Source organism: Telopea speciosissima, chromosome 1 (genome assembly GCF_018873765.1).
Source record: "Telopea speciosissima isolate NSW1024214 ecotype Mountain lineage chromosome 1, Tspe_v1, whole genome shotgun sequence".
NCBI lineage: Eukaryota > Viridiplantae > Streptophyta > Magnoliopsida > Proteales > Proteaceae > Telopea > Telopea speciosissima.
In genome coordinates, this window is record NC_057916.1 from 87162933 (window position 1) to 87187585 (window position 24653).

At 35.9% G+C, this 24653-nt stretch overlaps 1 protein-coding gene across 2 annotated transcripts; it reads right to left on the reverse strand.

The window, feature by feature from the left end:
* Positions 1-1219: 1219 nt before the first annotated feature.
* LOC122656401 lies at positions 1220-18404 on the reverse strand. Of its 2 annotated transcripts, XM_043850894.1 has the most exons (6): positions 18399-18404; positions 6728-6744; positions 6568-6697; positions 3935-4438; positions 1925-2071; positions 1220-1542 (listed from the first exon to the last, which is right to left on the reverse strand). In XM_043850894.1, the coding sequence occupies exons 3-6, from the start codon at positions 6670-6672 to the stop codon at positions 1453-1455; spliced, it is 846 nt and encodes a 281-aa protein (XP_043706829.1). In that variant the 5' UTR covers positions 6673-6697; positions 6728-6744; positions 18399-18404; the 3' UTR covers positions 1220-1452. The 2 variants fall into 2 exon arrangements, with proteins under 2 accessions (XP_043706829.1, XP_043706838.1); XM_043850903.1 differs by lacking the exon at positions 18399-18404 and having other exon boundaries at positions 6568-6698; positions 6732-6755.
* Between the last annotated feature and the right edge of the window lie 6249 nt (positions 18405-24653).

Below are 24653 nucleotides of genomic sequence, written 5' to 3' on the forward strand. Positions count from 1 at the left end.
CCCCTTCCATATGGGAGCATATGTGGGAATTAAGAGCATCCGCATTTTAATTATTGAGATAAGCAAATTATTAATGTAAGTGTTAGAACTCAAGAAGAACTAATCCTTAAAAATTAGTCATAAAAGAGAAGAAGCTCAAATCTTCATAAACCTTCATATCGGACTACTCACAGTCAATATAAGACCATTACTTTCATTTGAAACCCCAACAATGAGATCCATCTAAAAGCAAACAAGTAAACCAAAAGAAAAGGTGAAAATTTTGAGTCTTTGACTCTAAGTTTGTCAGGTACCTTCAAATTGACCCAAAAAGGTGGAAGAGCTTAATCAAATGTGGATGTTTCACCCTTTTCACAGATGTTCAAGTGGCCATCCTGGTTGGTGGCTATTGTAGTATTTGGTGAAGAAGGTTCACCCTCTCAGCCGATACTGATACTACTATGATCAATACATATTTTATTGTTTTACACTTCTCTGTTCCGATGCCACCGATATGGTATCGGTATCTCTCCTCCATTGACTGAGTGACCATATGGACCAGGTAGAACACAGAGCTCTTGCTTTCCTCACATGAATCACCCACAAGTTTGCAAATGTTATGGTTTGTTCTCATTCTCACAGTCCAAGTCTAATTGCTGCTGCTTTTAGTTGCCATCACTACTTTAGTATAGGAACTGGGAAACCTCTGCTCTCATTGCAGATATTGAAAACCTCAATTATACGCCATGATCAGCAGAGGCAGTTGAAGCCCTCCGTCTTCGCTCAAAGTTCAAATAATTTAATTACTCTCAGTGTTTTACTCCAGTTCCCACCCTCTTCTTAGTTCCTTCTTGCCAGCAGGGTTTGATTGCTCAACCAAGATCTAATTTCCAAGGGAATCAGTTTCCTGCTTCTTTGCAGGTAGATCAGTGTTGAGATGTTGGAAGCACAGTTAAAGTATCGGTATTGAGGGACAAAACGGTCCAATCTGGTCCAATATGATCAATCTTTATTCGCGTCGGACGTTGCTTTTCTAGGCCTGACAATTCCCCCTCAATGTTTGTCGAGTGACCTGAACCTACGACCTTAGCTCTGATAGACCCAACACATACCATTGTGATATCTATGCCTAATAGTTAGCTTAGGCTTTTGGGTAGAGTCCCTTCAAACTACACAAAAGCTTGGTTGCAAGCAAAATTATTGATTGCACTCATGAACTTGGTTATTACATTATTTGTCCGAACAAGTAGAAATTTTGCCATCTTTTATTCAACAAACAATATATACAGCTCTAAAGGGTTGAACTACAGAAGAGATTATTACAAAGAAGAAGACAAACTAGTTCCAAGATCTGAGGTCTCCCTAATTGATCCTGACAATCTTGAAGGAACCTAGCAAGCTAATATCTCTTCCTTTACTTTTATTCTCCATGAAAAGGCAACCTAATTTCTTACTGCCATATTTACAAACCTCCTAACTCTTCGGAACTTCAGATTCTTCAGTCTTAGCAAACCTTCCTCGTACTCTTGGCTGGCTGTCAGCCAAAGCTTTCCTGCATGCATACTGAAATAGACCACCATTAGAACACTGTGAACTAGTGATACAGGCATACAGCTTCAAGTAACCCACAATTCTCCCCACCTCCTCCCCGTATAAGACTGAAATGTGTTTCCAAGTAAAACCCACATAACAGAAATCCCAAGTGTGAAAGGTAGGATTTTGAAGTCTTCCTCAAAGCATAAAAGCATCAATAGGAGACTAATTCATGGAAAAAATCTCAGATTTAGTGGCTACGAGCCTACGAGCAAGTTCTTGACCACATGACTAAACCAGCACAGCTAAATTAATTTGATGAAAAGTTGTAATTTCTTTAAAACCAAAGAATTATGACCCAAAATTTCCAGCCAAGCAAAGAGAAATGGAAACATGGTGGCTGAGAGCTTACCTTAATTTTCCTGCCAAAATTCCTCTTTGTCTTTTTCTTCCTATATCTCGAAAGCCTTTGCCGGCGTTCTTCAAGGGTATAGTTGCCGATGGTTACTGGGCGCTCAAAGTGAGAGTTGATGAAGCTCGTGTTCCCATTACCAAGAGTCTGTTAGAAAAATACATAGTCAATGACCCACCGACATCCTGTGTAAATGGCCTAAACATACTAAACAACTCTCAGTATTTGTAGAGTTTTGTAGCAAAGACCATGAATTGTTAGAGGCCACAGCAAATATAAGTCATGCACAGCACCCCAGAGATTTGTGACCACAGAAAAATAAAAACAAGTGTTTGTTCAACTCTTTCAGCTTAGGCCCTGTTTTTTTCGACATAAATTTTTCTTTCCACTTAAAATTCTTCATCAACATCATTTTTTGCATTTTACGTCAAAATATCCGGCAAAAACCCTTCTTACAGGAAAATTTTGCTATTCTGCCTCTTTTACATGGAAACAAATGAAGCCTTAGTAAGGAAGGTTCATATATGCCCATTGTAGGAAATGAGCCTGTCTTGCTTGAAATGATGTTCCCCTCAAACATTTTAGATAATAGGCATCCATAAAAGTTCGACCACAGCAGCTCTTTGTAGAACATAAAGAGGGTCCAACAACAAAGCAGTGCAGGGTGAAGTGCAAATATGAGGTTGCACTAGCATTCAACAGATAGCATATAAGATCTCCAGTCTCCTAATGAACAAAACTCAGCCAGTTTCACTCAAACTCTTTGGCGTGGTCATCCTGGACGGTTGGACCTTTAACTTTGTCCAGTTTGACCATTCAAACATTTTTCATAGAAAATTTTAGAAAATGTCCACATAATATGCCTAGCAGTATTGGATCTTGGAAACTTCAGAAATGTATCAGACCTACTTTCCACCTCAATTTTGTGATATATTGATTTTACTCTATGTCTACTATACTTTCCACCCGACTCGTTTACAGGTCAGGGGTATGGTGGGTTTCAGATCATTGGTCTAAACCTTTATAACTCAACCTTTATATGTCAGGTTTTAGTCTGATTTCTAGTTTGCACCAGATTTGTCACATGCCACGACAAAAAGTAAATTGAATAAAGTAATTACAACAGAAAATCAACATTTATGATCAGATGCAAAGGTAACAGGCATCAGTGGTTTAAACAAAGCCTCAAATCTGCAACTTTATTTGATCAAACCGGAGGCAGGCAATTGTTGGAGTAACATGAACAGCTGGATTAATCAGCCTCCTCAATAATCAGTTCATCTGGTTTACAATGGATTGTTCAGTTCTTCGAAAGTTACGAAGGATTACAGGACTATCTTATTTGCAATGAAGAACTCCATGAAATTTATTTGTCAAATGATAACAACTTTCTCTCCCTCTCATATTCTGATCTAGTCAATATTTTCTAGGATATATCTAACTGTCACCAAGAATGGGGAAATGTTACATGACACCAATTGTCACAAGGCTGATATGGATGAACCTCAGAGGGTTCATGTAATAGAGGACTCAGTGTTCATCTCCTGTAAAATTTTGGCCCAAAATAAGGAAGGGGAAGTGATAAAAGAGTTTCTTCCCTAGCTTGTTTGGGGCTAAGACTATTTGGGTCCACCATTTCAGTTTCACATGATCAGATGGCACAACCTTTTCCCCACATGGGAAGTGCTGATGGAAACAATTGTCACCAGCCTTGGCAACATTTAGGATTGTTCCCTCTAATGCATTTGTGATCTATATGCACAAAGAGATGTTCATATTTAAAAACAGTTGTGCCATGGATGTCCTCACATTTTATTGTTTTATCTATTTTGGTCAAACTAAAAAAAATCACTGTTTCCAGTGTCAGAGGGGGAAAAGTGTTTTTGCCATGCTAACGGTGTTTACTTGATAATATAATCTTCATTCCTTTTTTTTTCCGGTCCATAGCCGCAGTTTTACCAGATTGCAGAGTTATAAGAAGTGACAAGAACTTGAAACCAAAGCTCATACCTGAATATCTCCCTCACTAAAGGCCCTCCGCATCCCATAGACAGTTTCAAAATCCACTCCCTGAAAATCCAGAAAATTTGGTCTGGCGGCACCCCCATGAAACTGGTCCATCGAGCTCAAACACTCAAAACTCACACTTTTTGGGATGGGTGTGTCTGAAGTCAACCTATGTTTCTCTGCTGTTGGATTCTCATCCATCTGGATAGCAGGAATCTTGACATCCAGGTCCTCAGGAAATGATTCCTCTATGCTGGAGTTTGCCAACAAATCCTTCTTGCACTCATAGTAAACCTCACTTAACAGCTGATCGCTTTGAATATCAATATCTGTGACTTTAATTGTTTGGGATGGTATAACATCTTCCCCACAAGAAATCATCGAAATGGCAGCTGCCATGGGATCAAGGTGTATCATAGGTTCTTCGATGATAGGCTCTGGAGCTTTAAATAGATCTCCTTCTCCTCCCAGGTCATATTCAGATACGGTGGTCTGAAACAGGTTGTCCTACAGTAGAAGAAGATAAATGTCAGAATAAAATGCAGAGGAAGAAAAGAACTTCCCTATGTATAGGTAACAAACATCTGGGAGCATCCAGGTCAGATGTATCAGCAGAACATTCTACAGGGTCCACTACTGTCTTTTCATTTGCAAGAAGTACAGTGAAAATCTCTTTCTAGCCATTATTATTAGAGAAATTAATGAGCTACTACTATAAGAGCAACAAAACAGAATCTCTCTCGCCAGATAATTAGAAAACACCAAACATGACATACACGAGAGAAAAAAAAAAAAGAGGAAGGTATCAGATTTCCTCAATAGCCTTATGCCTGAGTGTCCAACTGGTGCTTAAGAAGGTATTATTTTAGAAAGAATCATACTTGTCTCCTCCTTTCATAGAATAAAATACTTAACCTTCCTTTACGAATATAAAATGAAAAGCATTTGGGGGAACTAAGAACTAAATAAGATGCTGTTTAGGGCCATACAAAAAAATAAACTGATTATCATTCGACTACCTTAACGCTTGAACAGAGTAGCAAAGGTACTAACCATAATTACTAGTGCACAATACCTGTTTCAGAAAATTCTCTTTGAAACTAAGAAATTGATAATCACAAAAGGCTTTTGAACTTAAGTTGTTCTGCTACATATTCCTTTTTTAAAACAGAAAAAAAAGTTCAGAACACCAACATATATGAAACAATTTGAGCTAACTATGTAGTTTCCCTTACATTTGCAAATTTTTGACAAGGTAGTAAATCATGTAAATCCATTTAAGATACAAGCTACATAAGTTTGATCTGTCATCATTCACCCCCAAAAAAAATATGTTCGATTTGTCATCAGCCCATTTGTGATATTCTTCTGCCCAATATCCTATCACCTTCATCCTTCAAGATGATCAGCTGCAAGCATTTCTTCCCAGTAAATATGCACAAACCACATCTGCTTAAGCCTTAAAGCATTAGACATAAATATAAGCCACTTGCAATAATCCAAACTCATTTCTTATTTCGAGGAAAAGAATCACGGCTCTTATGAATCATCAACAGAAAGGAAAATTTTGATTTTGCATCTTTGCTCTTCAAGAACATATCGGGAGTTTCTAATACTTTAAAGTTTAAATCAAAAAGCCCAGCCAGTCATAGAACCAATGGGAGTTTGGAGAGGCAGAATAAAGCCCGAGATAGAATAAACCCTGGATCGTGATGGAATAAACCTTCGTTTCATAGCTGTAGCCATAGCCATGGACCCCTATCGGAAACCACTATCTTTGCAATAAATTTGCTATGACAGTGTCTTAAGATTTATTAAATGACCAAAATGCCCAATCGAATTATGTGGGTGATTTTTTCCGGGGAAAATAACTCTGAAAAAGATCTTCTGCAACTTTATAGATCTTTCCCATCAACCACAACATCAGTACCACTAGTCCATCACGGCACTACCATCTCTCTCTCTAATTAGAAAGTTTTTCATTCCCGAATTAGTCTTTCAGAATCCAGATTCCATAACGGAGTGGTGCTGTGATGGGAATGGAAGGCCGGAAGGAAGGAGAGCAGACGAAAAGGAAAAGACCAACTTTCGCTTTTCTCCAACTTTTATATTCTTTTAATACCCGTGGGTGCGAAGAAAAGCGAGTCCACAACTGCGAGTTCACATCAGAAATCGAAAAGACAACACCACAGATAACGGAAAAATGACGACAGAAGACATGGTGTCTCCGTAAATAGGGGAGAATAACGGAGAAAACATGGAGAATATGACTAAACAAGACCGCCATTATTAACATCTTTTTCTTCTTCACTTCTTCTCTCGCTTCTGGATCCTCCCTCGTTAGGCCAGAACTAGAAGAGACGCTCAAAAAGAACTTAAATTGAACAAAATACCTTAATTGAAGAGAAGAACCTTAATTCAAGCAATCAGAATCAGGAGATGAATAGTAAGTAACAAAGAAACATCAGGAAACTCATAGAACACGAAAAAAGAAAAATAGAAACCCTAAGCTGGATCTGAAGAAGAGATACCAAAATCTGTGATTCTATATACGAACAAGTAGCGGAGTAAAAAACCAGAGTCGTAGAACAGAGGAAAAGAAGAGAAAGCAAGAAAAGAGGGAGAAGAGAATATACCCCTATAGCATTGGTCTTCTGGAACCGACAGAAGTCCTCGAGTTGCTGAATTTCCTGGGAGAAACCTTGGAAATATGGATACAGAAACCCCGTCTCTGCATACATTTTTTCGTCGACCTTGCCACCTTCTCCAACCACAACTACTTGTGAGATAGAAGAGTCTCTTAATGGTGAACTCTCAAGCAGAGTCTCTCTCTCTCTCTGTGGTAATCGAGCTGTGTTATAGGCTTATAAGTAAGTAACAAACAAACACCGCAGAGGCAGACGCAGAGACAGAGAAGCAGAAGCAAGAGCAGTGACCAACAGAAACAGAGCAGAGACGAAGTGGGAGAGAGAGAGAGAGAGAGAGAGAGAGAGAGACACACCAAAGAATCTGACTTTGGTTGGGTCTCCGATTGTCCTCTTCTTCCAGTCCTCGTTAGTACCCCCATTACCTCTTTATTATTTATAGTTATAATAATAATGCACTTATAAAACTGTTTACACAGAAAGCGATAGCCCGCAATCGCTTCCGGACTCTCCCAATCTCACTCCCCACCACCACGTGAAATTTATCGTCACGTGTCAAACCAACTATCATTAGCTCTTCCAATTTCGATTAGGTATCGGCTTCCTGGCAAAAGATCCCGTATCACTGTAACAGTATAGACATGGGTAAAAAAAAATTTAAAAAAATTAAAAAATTGATTTGGTAAAGGTTGGGCATGAACAATTGGGATCATCTATTGCGGGCTGCCCGTCCTGACGCCGTGCTTCCTCTCACGCAGGCAGCACGCAATGACTGTCCTATCCACTGTTCGAGCACCTTGCCCGGGTGGTGTATGGTGGTTATTTCGTGCTTGCCTGTATGAGGAAGCATGGTGGCAGAACAGGCAGCGTGCAATAAAAGATCAGAATCTGAGTGTGATAGCGTTGTGTTTGTTTCTCTCCTCCCATTGAAAAAGTTTCTTGACTCCCATCCCAGCCCCCCATTGGTTGAGCCGTTAGCCCCCCACTAGAGACGTGCCCAACATGATCTATTATTTGTTGACCAAGTATATATAGACTTGGATTTATATTAGGGAACTCAATCTTAGCTAACTAAAGGGATTAGAATTCTATTCTTAATCTAGGAGGAGTCCATCATACTATTTATATAAAGGACTCTATGTCTTCCCTCTCTCTCTATTTGTGCTAAGTTTCATATCAGTCTATTACTGAGAAACATTGTAGGAGATCAAGAGGGAGAAACCTAGAAGCTCTATTGTTTGTTGTAGAAATATTTCGAAAACAAACATCATCATAGCTAGTGGGAGTCGAGGAATTGTCTCACAGCATACGATAGTGAACGGTATGAATTTATCTCTCTATTTTATGCTTATGATTCATTAACGCATAAGTAAAATCCTTATGTATTCGTATGTATGGGGATTTTAATCTCAAACAAGATGCCAAAATAGTATTTCTAACTTCCAAGTGTGTCAAACTTCAGCCCCATTACCAAACCAAAAAAAAAAAATTCAACCCCAAATAGTTTAGATTAAACGAACCATCCGGTTCAGATTGGACTGAACCAAATCAAATATAGTATTGATTTAGTTTGGGTTGTGTTTTACAAAACTGGTCGAGACTGAAACCCAATCAGACCGATTAAATGCATTGATCTAGACCAAACTCAATAAAAAACGGAGACTGGATTGATAGTAACCCTACAAGAAACTAACAACCAGAAGAAGAAGAAAAAAACACACACACACAAAAAAGGTCTCCAACCGATTGGCATCCTATATTTTTCTATCACATGGGGTTCTTTATTATTTTCTTCGACTTTGTGGGGCTCACGTGGATACTGCTGGTTTTTTACGTACCACCATTGGTATGGTGTGTAAATTCCTTTTCATACTAGTGTAGTACGGAATCATCTCCCAAATAAATAAATTTATAAACCATAAAACCTAGGATCTCGGATTGATTGAGAAGTGAAAACAAAAGAGGTTAATGAGAAAAAACATTTAAAGAAGTCTTAGATTGGAAATTAGTGATAATATATACATATTGGATTCTTTGCATATTTTTGTTGTTAAAGAGCCATAGTTCTTTTTAAGAAAGCCTCCTATTTTGATGCATTAAGAAGGCCACTTCCTTTCATGGTGGAAATATCTACAACACGGTAAGTTGAATAGGATCAACATTTTTTGGATATGTATGCTCCAAGGTTATAATACTCAATATAAAATATTTTAGGTGGAGACAAGTTGATCAAGTAACAAAATAAATTTTGAAATAAGATAAAAAAATACAAGGTAAAAGTACCAATATGTGGTGGGATATATGATTGAATTTGAACATTAAATTCAACACATGGGTTCATGGCTTTAGAGCATGTATTGGATTGGGTATTGGTCACTTTCAAAATTGATATTGATACCAATACGGTTAAGCACGGATTAGACCATATCGAACGAGTTTGCCCCTGATTTTTTTTTTAAAATCAAGTTTCTGATTGTTTTACCCATGGTCGGTACTATTTCACCGATATGACATCAGAGTCGACGGGTAACGATACTGATTTGGATCGCCTAATACGGACAATCTGATAACAACACCTAAACTATCCATAGGCTACACCATACCCATGTATCCACTGGTTGAGTTGTCGAATTGTCCTTCTACTTGGTACATCTAGGTAGATTCTAGTTAAAATAATCCTATATTGAAAATTTTTGAGAACTTAGATACCTTCATATATACCCATTGAGTCTCACCCACTCACCCACTGTTAGCAAAAACGTTTTTAAAACTCCGTTTTAAACACGTTCCTGTTTTTTACCATTTTAAACACGTTTTACCGTATGCTTCCCAAACATACGATAAAAAATGGCAAACGGCAAGCATTCCCGTTTTAAACGCGTTGAAAACACGTTTAAAACACGTTCCCCCTTTTTTTGGCGTTTTGTAAGCCCTTTGACTTAACTGACCATATCTCTCTCCCAAACTCTGATCGGCTTGATTCTTTCACTGACGTAAAGATGACTCGAAGGGCTACATTTTTTATGATATCACCTTCAACTCAAAGTCAATGCATGGATACCGAAAATAGAAGCATGGATTTCAAATAAAAATTCCTCAATTTATATGAGAATAGTGACTTTTTTTTGTTCGTATTTTATCATTCTCTGTTTTTTTGACCGTTTTATTTGACCGTCTATTTGTAATTTTTTACCGTTTAAAACCCGTACCGTAAAACTCCGTTTTATTACCATTCCTGTTTTTGCTAACTATGGTCTCACCATCTAATAGATTAAGTTTGAAATTGAATATTTCAACATGGTATCAGAACCATTAAAATTTTACTATATTAATAAATATTTGAATATGGACACCAACAGTAGGGCCACACATGTCATATGTACTCCACTCAAAAGAGAGGCAACACATGAGAACGAGTGTTGGGAATAATCCTGTATTGAAAAATTCTTTGACTTTTGATGCCTTCATATTCCAGTTGGGTGAAACTTTTGATTCCTTCATGTTCCACTTAAGCATCTACATCTATTAGCTTAAGTTTTATAATTGGATATTTCTACAAAACCATTGTTTAAAAAAAAAAAAAAAAAAAAAAAACTAGATAGAACATCAAGAACATTATTTTTCTTAAAATGTATTAAAAAATAAGAACATTTTAATTAATATTTTGCATAAAATGGTACTTATATATTTTTCTTATAAAAATATTAATTTTTAAAATGAAAAAACATTTGGATCTTTCTTACGTAGACAACATATGCCCACATTTATCGTACCAAAAAAAAAACAAACATATGCCCACATTTTATTATGAGGATGGCACAAAGATTCTCACGTAACAGATTTAATGGAGTCGAAATTTTGTAGACAAGTAGACCTCAAGATCCCTTACACTTTAAGTTTTAATACAAATGACATTTACCATATAAAAAAATAAAAATATTGATAAATTTTTTTGGCAACTAAGAACTGCATCAACCAAGACAAGGTCATAAACATCCATAAGAAGGTACGCCATTACATGAAAGGGTAAATGATCAAATTATGAAATTTGATACATGGCAAATCTAGATTATCCCTTATATATCCAATGAATTCAAAACTACCTTTGATACATGATCAGATGGAAAATAAAAAAGTGAATACTTATGCTTTCCTATTCTGATATTTTTGTAGGAAGATGGTTCCCTACACTGCCCGAGTGTAGTTTTGATCAAATAAGAGAACCCCTTTTGGAATCTGACAAAAAAGAGAGGGGCATTTAAGATATATCACCTCCTCATGTGAACAAATGATATTTGAAGGGGTGTGCAATTCATTTTTGAGCTAACGACGTACAAAACTTTTTCCCTTTTATTATTAATATTATTTTTCATTATTGTAATGAAAAAACAAAAGAAAGAACATCTTAGGTATAATGTCCTAATGTCTACTATCTTGTCAGCCTTCCATTTTCTTTCATAATTCAATCAGGCCTTCTCCAAAGACCCGGGGCTCCCACAATCTTTATCACATAGTACATACCACTATAGATCTATACTGATGTCATGACCCATGTGTGTTAGTAATCTTGTCAAATGTTGTGTATCATCTCAAACCATTATGTATTGTGTGTTTAATTTCTGTATTTTCAGTCATTAAATGTTGGAATGTTGATCAAAATTTTAGATTAACTATCATTTTAACAGTGTATTTAAAATCTACCAAAAAGAAAAACAGTGTATTTAAAATTCATCAAATAGCATATTGTATACTGGATGCTAATTAATTTAATCTGATAGAAAATTTAAAACTCAAAAGAGAGTTATATCAAGAACGAGCCATATTTTTCACATTTATGTAGTGACCTTATAACCTTAATGTTTCAAATTTTGTTTGTAAAAGTTAAAAATCTTTTCGACGTTACTTCAAAAAATAGACTATGCAAAAGCAAAGAAAAAATATATATATATTGTGAGTGATGTTATTGAGATGGGTCACCAAAATTTGGTAAGTAACCTATCTAAGAAATTTCTAATTTATCTATAATAGTTATGGCTACTTCATAAATTTACATGTCAAGTTTCGTTTGTGATTTTTCCCTTTTATTTTCAAAATTTAATTCTTCGAGTGAAGTTTGGCTACTTCAAACAATATTTAAACCACTATCTTAACATGTGGTACCATGGGACTTTTTTTTTTTTTTTTTTTGGAGGTAACAAGAATTTTTTTCAATTGATACCTTTGCCCCTTACTTTACAAATGGAATCACATCTTTAGTTATTTTTTTAATGCAACTTAACCCATTATTTTTACTATTCAAAAGAAATTATTTAAAGTTGTATGTTGCACATATCTATATACATGTTAATAATTTAATATAGAACCATGCGACATTCAGAAGAAGAACAAAAAAAAAAAAAAAAAAAAACAAACAAGCAAAATATTGCTTTATTCACAAATATAAAAATTTATTGATAATAGTATGAGATCTAAATTTCAATCCAAAATGTTAGAACCTAGAATCCATAAATGCAAATTGCTAGTAATAAGTAGATAATAATTTTTTAGAGAAAGAATGCCAATCGGTCGTGTGTTGTGTCGTGTACCTGCACCCAGACACAATCGAGCGCAAAATGACCAGCACACCCTTGCTATCTGGTAGTAGATACACGGCACAGCACAATGACCAGGTGGTGTTCCTTTTCCCGTAATTCTTTTTAAAGGCTCAAGAAACCAGCTACTTTGCTAGTTGCTAGTAGTGTAACAAAAGGGAATCTTCAAGTAGATGAGGATTTACTAATTGATGAGAAGGTTTTGTTGATTCAATATCTAACTTTTTTTTTTTTTTTTGTGAAGTAACTAAAGAAAAGCTGATGCGGAAACAATGCATACATATTGTCAACATGAAGCTAGACCTACTCATATGACAATTTCATTAGTATAAATTATCATTTGTTTTTGTAGAGAGAGACATCCCCACCTATACAAAACCTAACTTAGACCCAATTGATCAAAACCAATTACCATAGTTCTATCAGAATCAGAATCAAACCACCAACTTTAACAAATATAACATAAAGGGCAACAGACTCAATTATTATTGTTGTTGTTTTTCATTGGTGATGATTCCAAATACTATAGAAGAAGATAAAGGGTGAAGGGAGTACTCTTTTGCACCATAAGCACTAGTATGAGCATCTGAGCCCTAAAGAATTAGAAAGAAACATAAAAAAAAATGTTTAAAAAGAAAAAAAAGATGCTGTGCACCAGAAAAGGAAATTAGGGCTTAGCAGAACTTTCCCCTCCTCTTCTAGCAGTAAGTACAAGTATGATACTCTAACCATAACATAAATATAACAAAAAGGAAAGCTTTAGTATTTTGTTCATCCAGTGTTCACTTTTCATTTTCCTCCTTATGTTATTTTCAAAATTTTTTTTTTTACATGTGTGTTTTTGTAAGTGTGGAGATAGATCAGGGATCTGATCCTTTATGGTGTTGTTTAATTGAATTCATTAGATGCTGTTCCAGTGAAGCTACCATTCTTAATTGAGTATATTAGATGCTCTGTTCAAAAGTTCTAGTGAAGCTACCATTTCTCCTTCTAGTAAGTGTATAAACAAGATTCCCTAAAAATAAAAGTTTATAAACAAGAAAGGTTGGCTCCACAGCATCTGATCTGCACTTGCTTTGGTGGGCATTATACATTTGGCAGATAGATGCTCTCTCTCTCTCTGTTTTGTGTGGGTGTATGGCCGGTCAACCCCCACACGGCCAAACCCTCTCTGTACCAGCTATTGTACTTCACACAGTTACCATAACCAAGTACACCCTCAACCTACGAAACAGAACCAAGTTTCTCAAGCTCTCCTCCTCTTTTCCAGGGAAATTTTAAATACAATGGCACTTTTTTCTTATCCAAGGAAATATCCTTTCTTCTGCAAGGATATTTTGGTCATCATAAATTGGCAAGGCATCTTTCTCTGTTTAAATGGGTTTTAGCACATTCACTTTTCCAATGAACCACACTCATATTATCTTTATTTAAGTCTTAATAGAATCTTAGTGTGTAGCACTCATGGAGCTACTTGTTAGGTTACAGTGAGGATTCATATTAAGCAAATAGGTACACTCACATTGTATAGTTTATGAATCTGTGTTTTTTAATTTTTTTTTTACTTTAAGGGCTTTATTGAAAGTGGTCTTAGTCTATAACTCTTTAGAGATATTATCATTAACCATGATTGCTCCTCCTCTATGACTCCATTCATGTGTTAATTAATCAAGTCTTAGGTTCTAACAACCAACCTATAAAATAAAATATAGCTTTAAGGTTACTCTTGGCAAAATATTTTATTAGGAGATTAGGTCAACAACCCTCTCTCTCTCTCTTTCTCTTTCTCAGTGTAAGCTATCAGCACAAAACCAGGGTCTATATCATGATGTGCACAAGCATGTCATTGAGGATTGGTAAAAAAAAAAAAACATCAAAACAAGGGAAAACAAATAAAGACAAGGAAAAATTAGCTGGAAAAGAAACAAAAGATGGATTCTTGTCTTCCAATTCCTTCAAATTATTCAAATTCTCTTTAGAGTGCTGCTGGGGCCTCTTCTTTCCCCATACTGCAATTTGATATTAAATAACAAGAATGATGAAGGAAGTTACATGGGAAGTTCCAAGATACTCACACATGAAAACACACTTCAGAAAACTTGACAATAGATGATACCCTTTTCTTTTCTTTTTCTCTTTCTCTAACTAAAAGCATAAAATAAGTAAGCATGGAATGAACACAAACTTAAAGTCAAGATTAAGACACTACACTGTAAGTTACATGAATCTAAGGACATAACCCATAAATAGTAACACCCACTTAGAGATCCTTTTCAAAAGAATGTGTATTTATTCCAAAGTCAATTTAGATTTCAAGTTTCAGAGGGGAATTTTTTTTTTTGGCAAAAGTGGGAAGAATATGGAGTATTGGTTGTAAAGTTAAAGCCAAAAGGTTTAAAGAATTTCAGCTAATCCCTGTAGTTAAGAATCAAAAGAAAAATATGATGAAAAAAAAAAAAAAAAGAGGGGAAAAGGGCTGTACATACTACATACTGCCGGGTTTATACGATCTCATCGCTCTCTTGACATGTGGGTCTTCTTGTATATGAATCTTGAGGCACTGTAACTCCTGCTCTCATTGGTTTGGCACTTTGGCCTGAAAAAATTTTATTCCACATCATTGGAAAAAGAAAAAAAAGAAAGCCAATTATATGCTGCCGTTTGGGAACTTTCGATATGTAGAGTTTTGAAATGGCTAATGGGGACAAAGACAATCATAAATGCCTGCCCACATATGGAAAGCATGCATCAAAAACAGTTTTGTGGCCATTGAGGACTTTCATCGAACACATCTTGGAGACTTGGACATGATGAGCTTGCACTTCTCTAGCACCATTCACACTAGTCCCTTTCTCTATTCTCTTGCTCTCTCAATCTCTCTCTAGAGCAAACGAAATGGTCTTCTCAGTCTAATTTCATCAGAGCATTGTGTGGCTCTCTTTCAAATCTCAAGCTGTATACCATCGAAAGTGTCAGTTTTACTGTTCTCACTCGTCTTTGATTTGACTTTTGGACAAGAAAACTTTTGCATTGCTTTGCTCTCTCCTCGCAACATCTTTTTGGAGTCCATCTTTAATTTTCTTGCCTAAAACTTTCTCCCAAAATTGTTTATATTTTGTTTTCTTTCGGCGGAGCAAAGCATAAGCCCAACATGAGACATATGATTTAAAAACCCAAAAGCACCGGATACCCCTCCTGTCTCCCAAAAAACAAAAAAAAAAACAAAAGCACATGCCACCAAATCTGTGTAAAATAGTGGGTCCCATACTAAAGAATTTCATCGTCAGTTGCTTTCATCTACTAATAAAATAGGTAAAAAAAATTTGTCTCACCCTTTAGTGGATGATTCAATTTCTTACCTTCTCATTGGTGAAAAGTCACATTTTGACACCTTACTTAGGCAAGTGTGGTGCGCTTCCTTTTGTTTAGACACATGGATCAATAAAAAAATAAGGAAAAGAAAACGCAACTAGGGCACATGCGGTACGCTATCCCTGCACCCAGGCAGGTAGCATTCTTGCATGAAATGACCATTGTGCCCCCATGGGCACATGCGGTATGTTGTCCATACACCTAGACACAAGGGCACATGAAATGACCATCGCATCCCCAGGAAATCCACTCTTTTCATGGGGGGGGGGTAGTGGTCCTTTTGCACACCCTTGTGTCTGGGTGCATGGGCAACACACCACACGTGCCCAGTTAGTGTTCTTTCTCCCAAAAATAAAATAAAAAGTTTTATAATTTGAACTTATCCAAAATATCAATGGGAGACCTATATAGTTGTGACATTTGAATTGATGATATGATCATTCTGACTATTGAAATACATAGATGCATATTAGAATAAAAGAGACTAGACTGATTATGTCATTTATTGTTTATACACTAAAAGTAAGCATTATCATGTAGCCTCTTGATAGTCATGGATTGTTTTTGCATTTTCGTTTAATGTGACTTGCATTGAAAAAAATTGTTTTTTTCTTTTTAATATGATTCCAATTGAGCTGATAATTGATATGACATATGTGTGGGGCGGCTTTTATACTTAAGCTCTCTAAAAACTTTTTCATTCAAAATTTAGTTTTTTCTTTTTAATCTTATTTCAATTGAGATGAAAATTGACATGACATATGAGTAGGGGGCTTTTATAGTTAAGCTCTCTAAAAAATTTCAAATCGACCAGACATGTTGTCTAGCATGACTAGATAGTATAACACTTTACTATTTGCCACTTGTCAGTATATGGGTTAATCTATGTGACATTCTAATTCAAAATTTTGATAAAATTATCAAAATATCATCAAATAAAAATGAATATAAAATACAAAATTGCATCTTTGGTAATTTTAATTATTTTCTCTACTCATTTTAAGTTGAAATTGTACCAATGAGATGCTTCCTTGGTCTTCTGCCACATGGATTAATCCATGTACTATCATGTAGCAAATAGTTAAGTATAGTACTTCAGTGGACATAGTGATGCTTAGAAGGACCCAATATTAATTATCTTTTACTTCCAAGTTCCACTCATTATATATCTTTGTTTACTTAATTTTTGTAAAGACCCATTATGTATCGATATTTCAATATGCTCTCTCACCTAAAAGTATATATCTTTTTACCATGTGGAAGGGTAATTTGACCATGATTTGAGGTTTCAGTATTGGATTGGTTGTATTGGACGATCCGTATCTTACACAGGCCAATCCCATGTCACTGGAACGATATGGATTGGAGGGTAAAACTATCAAAAAACCTAATTTTTTTAAGAAAATTAAATACAAAAATATCTAATGTAGGCCGATCCGTATCGATATTGTATTAGTTTTCAGGATGATCGATACCCACTAAATTCATGCTTTTGACTTTTGGATATTTAGGAAATTATATGAATTGTCCCTGTTTCAAATTTCAATTCAATATTCGATATATTCACTAATCCACTCATATGTAGGCTATGCCCTCCCCATATATTGAAACGAGACAAAATAGCACCTAAAGAAACCAAATTTCTATTTCTACACGTTTAGGTTTGTTCCTAAAATTTTACAAGGGAAAAGTTTGGGCACTCTTAATGTCACTTCTCTTGGATGAAAAGAACCCCTACCCCTACCCCTCCCTGTCCCTCTATCCCATTGGTTCAAGCCGTCCGCATTTAGTAAGCGGGTTACATGCCCACCCTCGAATCATTTTAAAAATATCAAAGAAGACAAGTTTTTCTAGACCGACAAATCTATAAATATGAATGACAAGTTTACGAATAAATGAAAGAGAAAAGAACACAATAAATGTGTCAATTAGTGCATGTTGATCACACATCAAAATTAAGGAAAAGAATGTATCACACTTTTTCTTTTGTATTTTCAGTTATCTAAGTTCTTTCTAAGATTAGTATTTTGAAACTTTTAATCATTTTATATGGGCGATGTACATGTTGGGAGTTGGGACTCATAATTATAATTATAATATTTAAAACTCATTAGTATACTAAAAATTCATAGATTATGCGTATAATATTTAGGATTAGATTTTGATTCACCCGTGGAGTATGGAGTAGAGAAATCTCTTTTCCACTGATGATGTGATCATGTGATTAGATTCTTATGTTATCATTAAATTCCCCCACCCTATTTACCAATTCAAAATCCAACTTAGCCACTCAAAAAACAGAATCCTACAAATGTATTTTATGGAGTTTATATCACTTTATTATTGAGATAGATTCGTACTATAAGCATGGTTTACTTGTATTTACTTTTTTTTTTTTTTTCTCCTTTTTTCTTTGAAGTGGGAAGTTTTTTTTACTTCTAAGTTATGGTCCATGGCTTGTTATATAATGTCATCATATTTATATTTTTAGTCATATAAAAATTAGGAATATTCTTGCTGACTTGCAGCTTTCATGGTAGGTGTGAATTTCTCTCTTTCAGATGTCAAAAGCTGGCCTGCACCGGTACCCTATCCCCCTCCAAGCCATCACTGAGTGGGCTCATTTTGGCACCAAAAAAAAAAAACCTGACCTGCAATCATCGATTGAATATAAACGTGTCCACACTTGGCCTATACCAACCAATTGACTCTCAGATCTTTATCGCCCCCAATATTGGGGGCGGTCAAGTACCATCGTACGGTTGAGCACCACCCATGTGTGCATGGTGGGGCCCACTGTGCACACACGGGCGGTGCCCCAACCGCATGATGCGCTGGGGGCAATAATTTTCCGTTGACTCTCTCTCTCTCTCTCTCTCTCTCTAAGAGCTTATGTGGTTATTCTAACCAACCCATTTCTGTAAGGTAAATCAACCTTAGATAATCAATCTTATAATAATGCAAACATTCCAAAATCAGCTTTTGTTAACCAAGTATCTTCCTGACTGACTAGTCTTCCTGTTCTAAATGAATAAAGAAAACTACATTCAACATAGTCTTGAAACGCACTGAATTATTTGATCAGAAGTTCACAACCACAGCAGCTACTGCCATTTCTACTCTATAAATATCAAATCTGAATATCACACACTAAAATCCAATTCCGGACTTAAAAGCTATAATTTTTGTTTATCAAAATAGACTTATATAGCTAGCTGGATTGGAAAACGGAAAGGAGGAAAGCCTGACAAGGAGATGAAATGAATCTGGTCACCATTTTTGTTTGCTTTCTTTGCATCCACACAACCTTTTTCAACTTCATTCCCTCTTTTCATTCATTTTTTTTTTTTTTTCTTTTTAAATGAACTTTGAGAGGTGGGAACATGGACGTAGTTCATTGTATTACCACTATTATATGGGATTTAAAAAAAAAAAAATTTCAACCAAAAAATGGTTACGTATATTGATCGATATGGTCATAGCATGTTAAGGATTTGAGTAGAATTCATCCTTAAAAAATAATCGATCTCATCTATGATTGAGATTTGATACCACTTGTTAGGTATTTGGGTATAACTCACCTTAAAACTAAACGTTAAAGGAGAGGATATCCAAATACGTACCTATCAATCTCTATGGACTACTCACAACCAATATAGAATTATTATTTTCAATCAACACAGCGGATCCAATATCAATACCAATACCAATACCCAAAACTGTGGATTGAAAAGCACAGGAAAATGAATCCCTTCTCCCATTTTTTTACTGAAAGAAGTGGAAAAAGAAAATTTGAGAGGAGGGAAGGATTTTCCATCACCAATTATGAAAACAGAGAAGAACTTGAAATTGGGAGGAAGCTTTAATTGAAAGAAAGAGAGACAAGATCAGTAGATGTCGACACCAGCCGAAATAGATTGTCTCTTAGTGCAATTTGGCTTTTCTTTCTTCCTTTCCTTTCCTTTCCAGACAGACAGCAACAGCATTATTGGAGCAGCTTTTCTGAGGTTATAATAAGGGAGCCTTGGACCCCTCACCACTTTTCTTTTACGATCTTTTCCATTCTATTCTTACATGAATCCGAACTTTAAAGCATTTGTGGAATCTTTTGCTTAGTAAAAGTTTGCAGCTAATAGTTTATAGATGTGGACAATTAAAAGTTTCATCGGAGCCAATCCTGTTCGAAGGTTTCAACCATTGTGTGTTTCAAGATTTCTTGCAGTCGAAGATAACTGCAAAATTTGGCTTTCAGAAAGATCTTTTCCCCCCAAAAAAACTCTTTTCTCTTTTTTAAGAAAACAAAAAATCTCCACAAAACCAAATACAAACAATTTTCAAATATTTGATTTGTTTTTTTGGGATGGGTCCTTTGGATTTGAGTGGCGAGTAATTGTTTACTGGGTTTGGAGTTTTATTCTCTATTATATTGATCAAGAAAATGGAATGCATTTTATAAGGGTAATGGTAACATCCGAGTTTAATATCATGAACTGGCTAATTTTACCTCAATGCAGGAGTTTAGATCTTTGATTTCTGATTGGAGCTCAAGGTTTTGGTTTCATTGGCCTTCTTTTTTCAAGGATCTAAGTTGTATTTATTGTTTTTTCCCCTTAATGATAATTTGACTCGTTTTGAGTTATAGAGTTATAGTTTCACATTAGTTTGTTTATATTCTTGGTGTTTCTATATATTTGAGTAGCCCTTTGCATCTAATGTTATAAGGTTTTTAGTTGACCCTGCAATATGGTATTAGAGTCCATTTCCTAAACTAAGTTAAGTATGCCAAAGTTACACGTGATTAAGAGTGTTGAGATGTTGAAAGTTTATAGAGTTATAGTCTCAAATCAATTTATTTAGATCAACGGTGCCTTCATAAACTCAAGGAGCTCTCTCCATATAATGCTTTAATGTATTATTTTTTTTGTTATTAGACCCTTCAATAAAAAGAGTTTGGTAATTCCATCGTATTCTTCGAGTTAGTTATCTCAAAATAAATGGAATTTGTTTGTTTCCTACCAAAAATAAGAGCATCCCAAACCAAGGATTGAGATATCAGTATCAAGATCAATGTCGGCACCAATACCGATACGGATCGGCCAGTATTGAACCGGATCGAACAATTTTACCTATGCATGAATATTTAAGGACTGGGTTTTCCTTCAACCACGATTGAGGGGTTTGAATGATGTGAAAAGGGTATCGCCTTACAATACGGGGTATTATCGACTCCCTACAATAGGAGGAGAGTAATAATACCCTAGGATGATAGTTGAACCCTACCGTACGGGTGAATGAAAACTTTCGCTAATATTTAATATTAGATCAAGGTCAAGAAAAAACCTCAAAATATATTTTAAAAAAAAAAAAAAAAAAAGGGCCCAAGCACCAACTAATCTTCCTTTTTATAGTTGGGCCAAAGCATTCTAAGGTGGTATTCATATCACTCTCTTCCATTTTCTAATCTTAGAGGACTACATAAGTGGTAGCTTCTTCCTCTTTGGAAGATCTTGATTCCTCTTCAATTCCATTTCCAGGACCACTCAGAATTATCATAAATGAAGATCAAATGGGGAATAATCAAATTTAGGAATCATGAAATGTATGATCCATGAGTTCTTCAATGACACAGTGCATGAACATGATCATGAATTCCAATGGAAAAAAGGGTCCATTATTAATACTGTGTAGCTGAATACTAGATACCTATAAGGACCACCAATTCCCAAATAATTGTATGATGACCTCTACCTAACTATTATGCTCAAGCAATATTTATTGTACATCCAACAAACAAACCAGATTATCCACTCAAGGATTAAAATATTATAATGTGATTCATCAGATCATGGATCCTTTCTTGGAATTTGAATATAATTCATCTTCAAATGGTTAGACATTAAGGAGAGGGTTCTCAACTTGAACCCCCAAGGGAAAAAAAAAAAGGATTCTCAAGTCTTTATAAGCCTTTATAGCAAGCTGTTTACATCCAATGTAGGATTACTGTTTTCGCATGAAACCCCAATGACTCTTATACCACTTGTTGAAACTCCATTATAATTTACTCTTAAAACTATTTATTAAAAAGTGGGTGTCTAAGTCCTTCTAAGCCTATATATCAAGCTATTCATATCCGATGTGAAATCACTAGTTTCGTGTGGAACTCCGATACATTTATGACCACTATTTTTTTTTTCTTCATTGAGAGCAATTCTTGTCATTTCACATGTATACTAAAAAAAAAATGTGGGACAATGACAATTCTTGAAATTGATGTAGTATTAAGTCGCTTTCAAAAAAATTGACAATCCTCTTTACCTGGAACTTAAAAAGTTTTGAAAAACAACAACGGCCTAGCTCAGTTGGTGAAGTTGTGGTGTGCTAAACCCACGCTCACCAGTTTGAATCTCCTGGTTGTTACCTCCCTCCCCCCCCCCCCCCCTTTTGTAGAGTTGGTACCTATTAAAACAAGTTTTAAAAATAAATAAAGGACCTACACCCACCAATGATAGGATCCCATTCACTGAGGGGTGGGAGAGGGTGGGAATGAGTATCGGAAGAGTATTTTGGAACATAATAAAATCCTAGGAGGGGTTTGTGAACCTTACGATGATGGGTGAACCGTCCTCTACGTGTGGAGAAAAACTTTGTCCATAAATAAACGGGCAATCAAAAAATTGTCATTGAGACCATCCGTTCGAGTATTGAATAATGTTACATACATAGTGTGTACCTGTGAGTGTACTCAGTGAAGCACACAGTTAGATTTAAATCAGTTTTTGATATTTGACAGCAACTATGAGTACGAAAGGACTTGTTTTGGGCCCTGTGGTGGATGTTAAAAGGTTGAAGGTTGGCTGGGGTTAACCTGGACAACTTGCTCTATTTAAAGTAGTACCAAGTTGGACATTGACAGTTCAAATTCAAAAGGCTTCTCTACTGGGATTTGGATGCTCTGCTCCCTGGGGTTGAGCAGTCATTGTGCTGCGCTCAACTCACAGTCTGCCACATGAGTTTTATACCAATCTAATGGTTGGTAGATGAACTCAATTCAAAATTTAAAATTCAAAAATTTTAAGCAATTGTCTACCAACCATTGAATTGGTATAAAATCCACATGATGGCCTAGAGGATCCAATTCCTCTCTATTGTACCTATAAACTTAATTTAAACTTTTTTTCCATTTTCTCTTGTTAGTGTTTCTGTTCAACAACATGGGTCAGAACTCATAGGCTAGGCATGCACACGTTCGATCAGTCAGGTTATTGATTCATAATCATGTCATGTTAGTCGGGTTATAAATGTACTAATTGAGTTATAAATTGGTTAAATCGGGCTAGAAATGTTGATCAAAGCTATAAACGGATGGTTATCAGCCCCGATTGGGCACCTGTCAGGCGACTACCAAAGGCTGATTCCAACTGATTATTAATTGGTCTAGGCCCAACACCGGGTTGTTTACTGCTGGTTGGTCCAGTTTTGGGCTTTAACTAGTCCATTCCGGTTGAGCCTACCAGTGTAAGCCAACTTTTGACACCCCTAGATGGTTGGCAGAATTATAGACTTATAATATGTTTGTTTGGCAAGAAAAGAACCAAACAAACACACCCTAGGTTTGCGATTTATCACATCTGATGGGTTTACTATAAGTTCATTTGCCCCTCCTACATTTTGATCACTAAATAAAATTATATAATCATAGAAAAAATTTCCAACAACTACAAAAAGAAACATATCAGGCTAAACAAAATTGCTTCTAAAAGGAAAAGCAAAGATAATAAAGATAACATTTCCTAATTAAGTAGTGCTTTGCTTTGTAATCTCAATGTAATAAAAACACACGTTTATAAACCGCGGGATGTTTCGCTACTTGGGAGCACACGGGGGCATAGACTATGCCTATATACATGGGATGGGATAGAGTGACCATTTCGATCATTCAGGGAGGCGGGCTGATCATTTCGCCCACCCCATGTGTTTGGGCGCACCCTGCGCCCCCCCAGTGCAATAGAGAACATATAGTTGTGCAGGGTTTTAGGGCTACATATTGACACCGGTATTGATAGGCGGCTCGCTGAAACTGATACCGTGTTGTTTTGGGATCATTTTACCCTCTTCTATTCTATACCACCGATACGGTATCGATCCGATATGATCACACCCTATCCGATTAGGATACCTTTTAAAACCTTGCTCCGGCGATGACATAAATGGGATTGAAAAAGAATGCTACTAATGGAGATACAAAGTTATTGGAGCCATTGATTTTAAGCAAAAGTTTCCAATGATGAGATTTGTACTTTACCAAACCAAAAATAAAAAATAAAAATGAGATAACTTTGTAATTTGTATATGAAAAGACAACACTAAAGAATGAGACAAAGAAGAGGGATGGCCCAGATAACTCCATCGGCGCATGTGTCTTCCTCAGATGATAATCAACCAACTTGTCATAAATTCATCTTATAAAAAGAAGAAGAAGGGTTCTCTCTCCTCTTTGAACTTGTTGGCACTTATTAAGGTCTATCACTCATTTTAGCCTTTCTCCTCTACTACTTGGCATTTATACGAATGGACGGAGGATCCCACTTCATTGTGGGTCCCACACATAATGATGTGGGTCCCACAGCGCATTTGAGACAAAAAGTTTAAGGGTTAGAAGGTAGAGGGGGAGTGGTGGTGTATTTACGATTTAGACACATCGGTATCGGATCGATTGTATCAGTCGATCTATATCAGTATTGATGGTTACAGACATGGTTTTAGTGCACAAAACAGACGGGTATCGATCAACCTAGAAACCAATATGATATTAATATTGGTATTGGCATGGATCGATAATATCGGACAAATTTATCCCTGATTTTCTTTAAAAATTTGATTTTTTTGATCATTTTACTCCTTGTCTGTACCATGTCACAGATACAATATCGAGATCAGCAAGGTGCAAAACTGGTCTGGATCACCCGATACCAAACCTTTAGAACCATGGTTACAGATACTGATACTTAACCGATATGGATTGGATTGATACGGACACAAATATCATATTTTTTTATAAAAGTTGGTGTTTTGATCTTTGCATCGGACCTATCCGATATGAATTGATACGGTCTA

Coding starts and splice junctions, on each gene's coding strand:
- LOC122656401 (XM_043850894.1), bottom strand. CDS start 6,672: ATGTATGCAGAGACGGGGTTTCTGTATCCATATTTCCAAGGTTTCTCC. Junction 4,439..6,567: donor AGAAGACCAATGCTATAGGG/GTATATTCTCTT, acceptor CTTCTACTGTAG/GACAACCTGTTTCAGACCAC. Junction 1,543..1,924: donor ATTTTGGCAGGAAAATTAAG/GTAAGCTCTCAG, acceptor GGTCTATTTCAG/TATGCATGCAGGAAAGCTTT.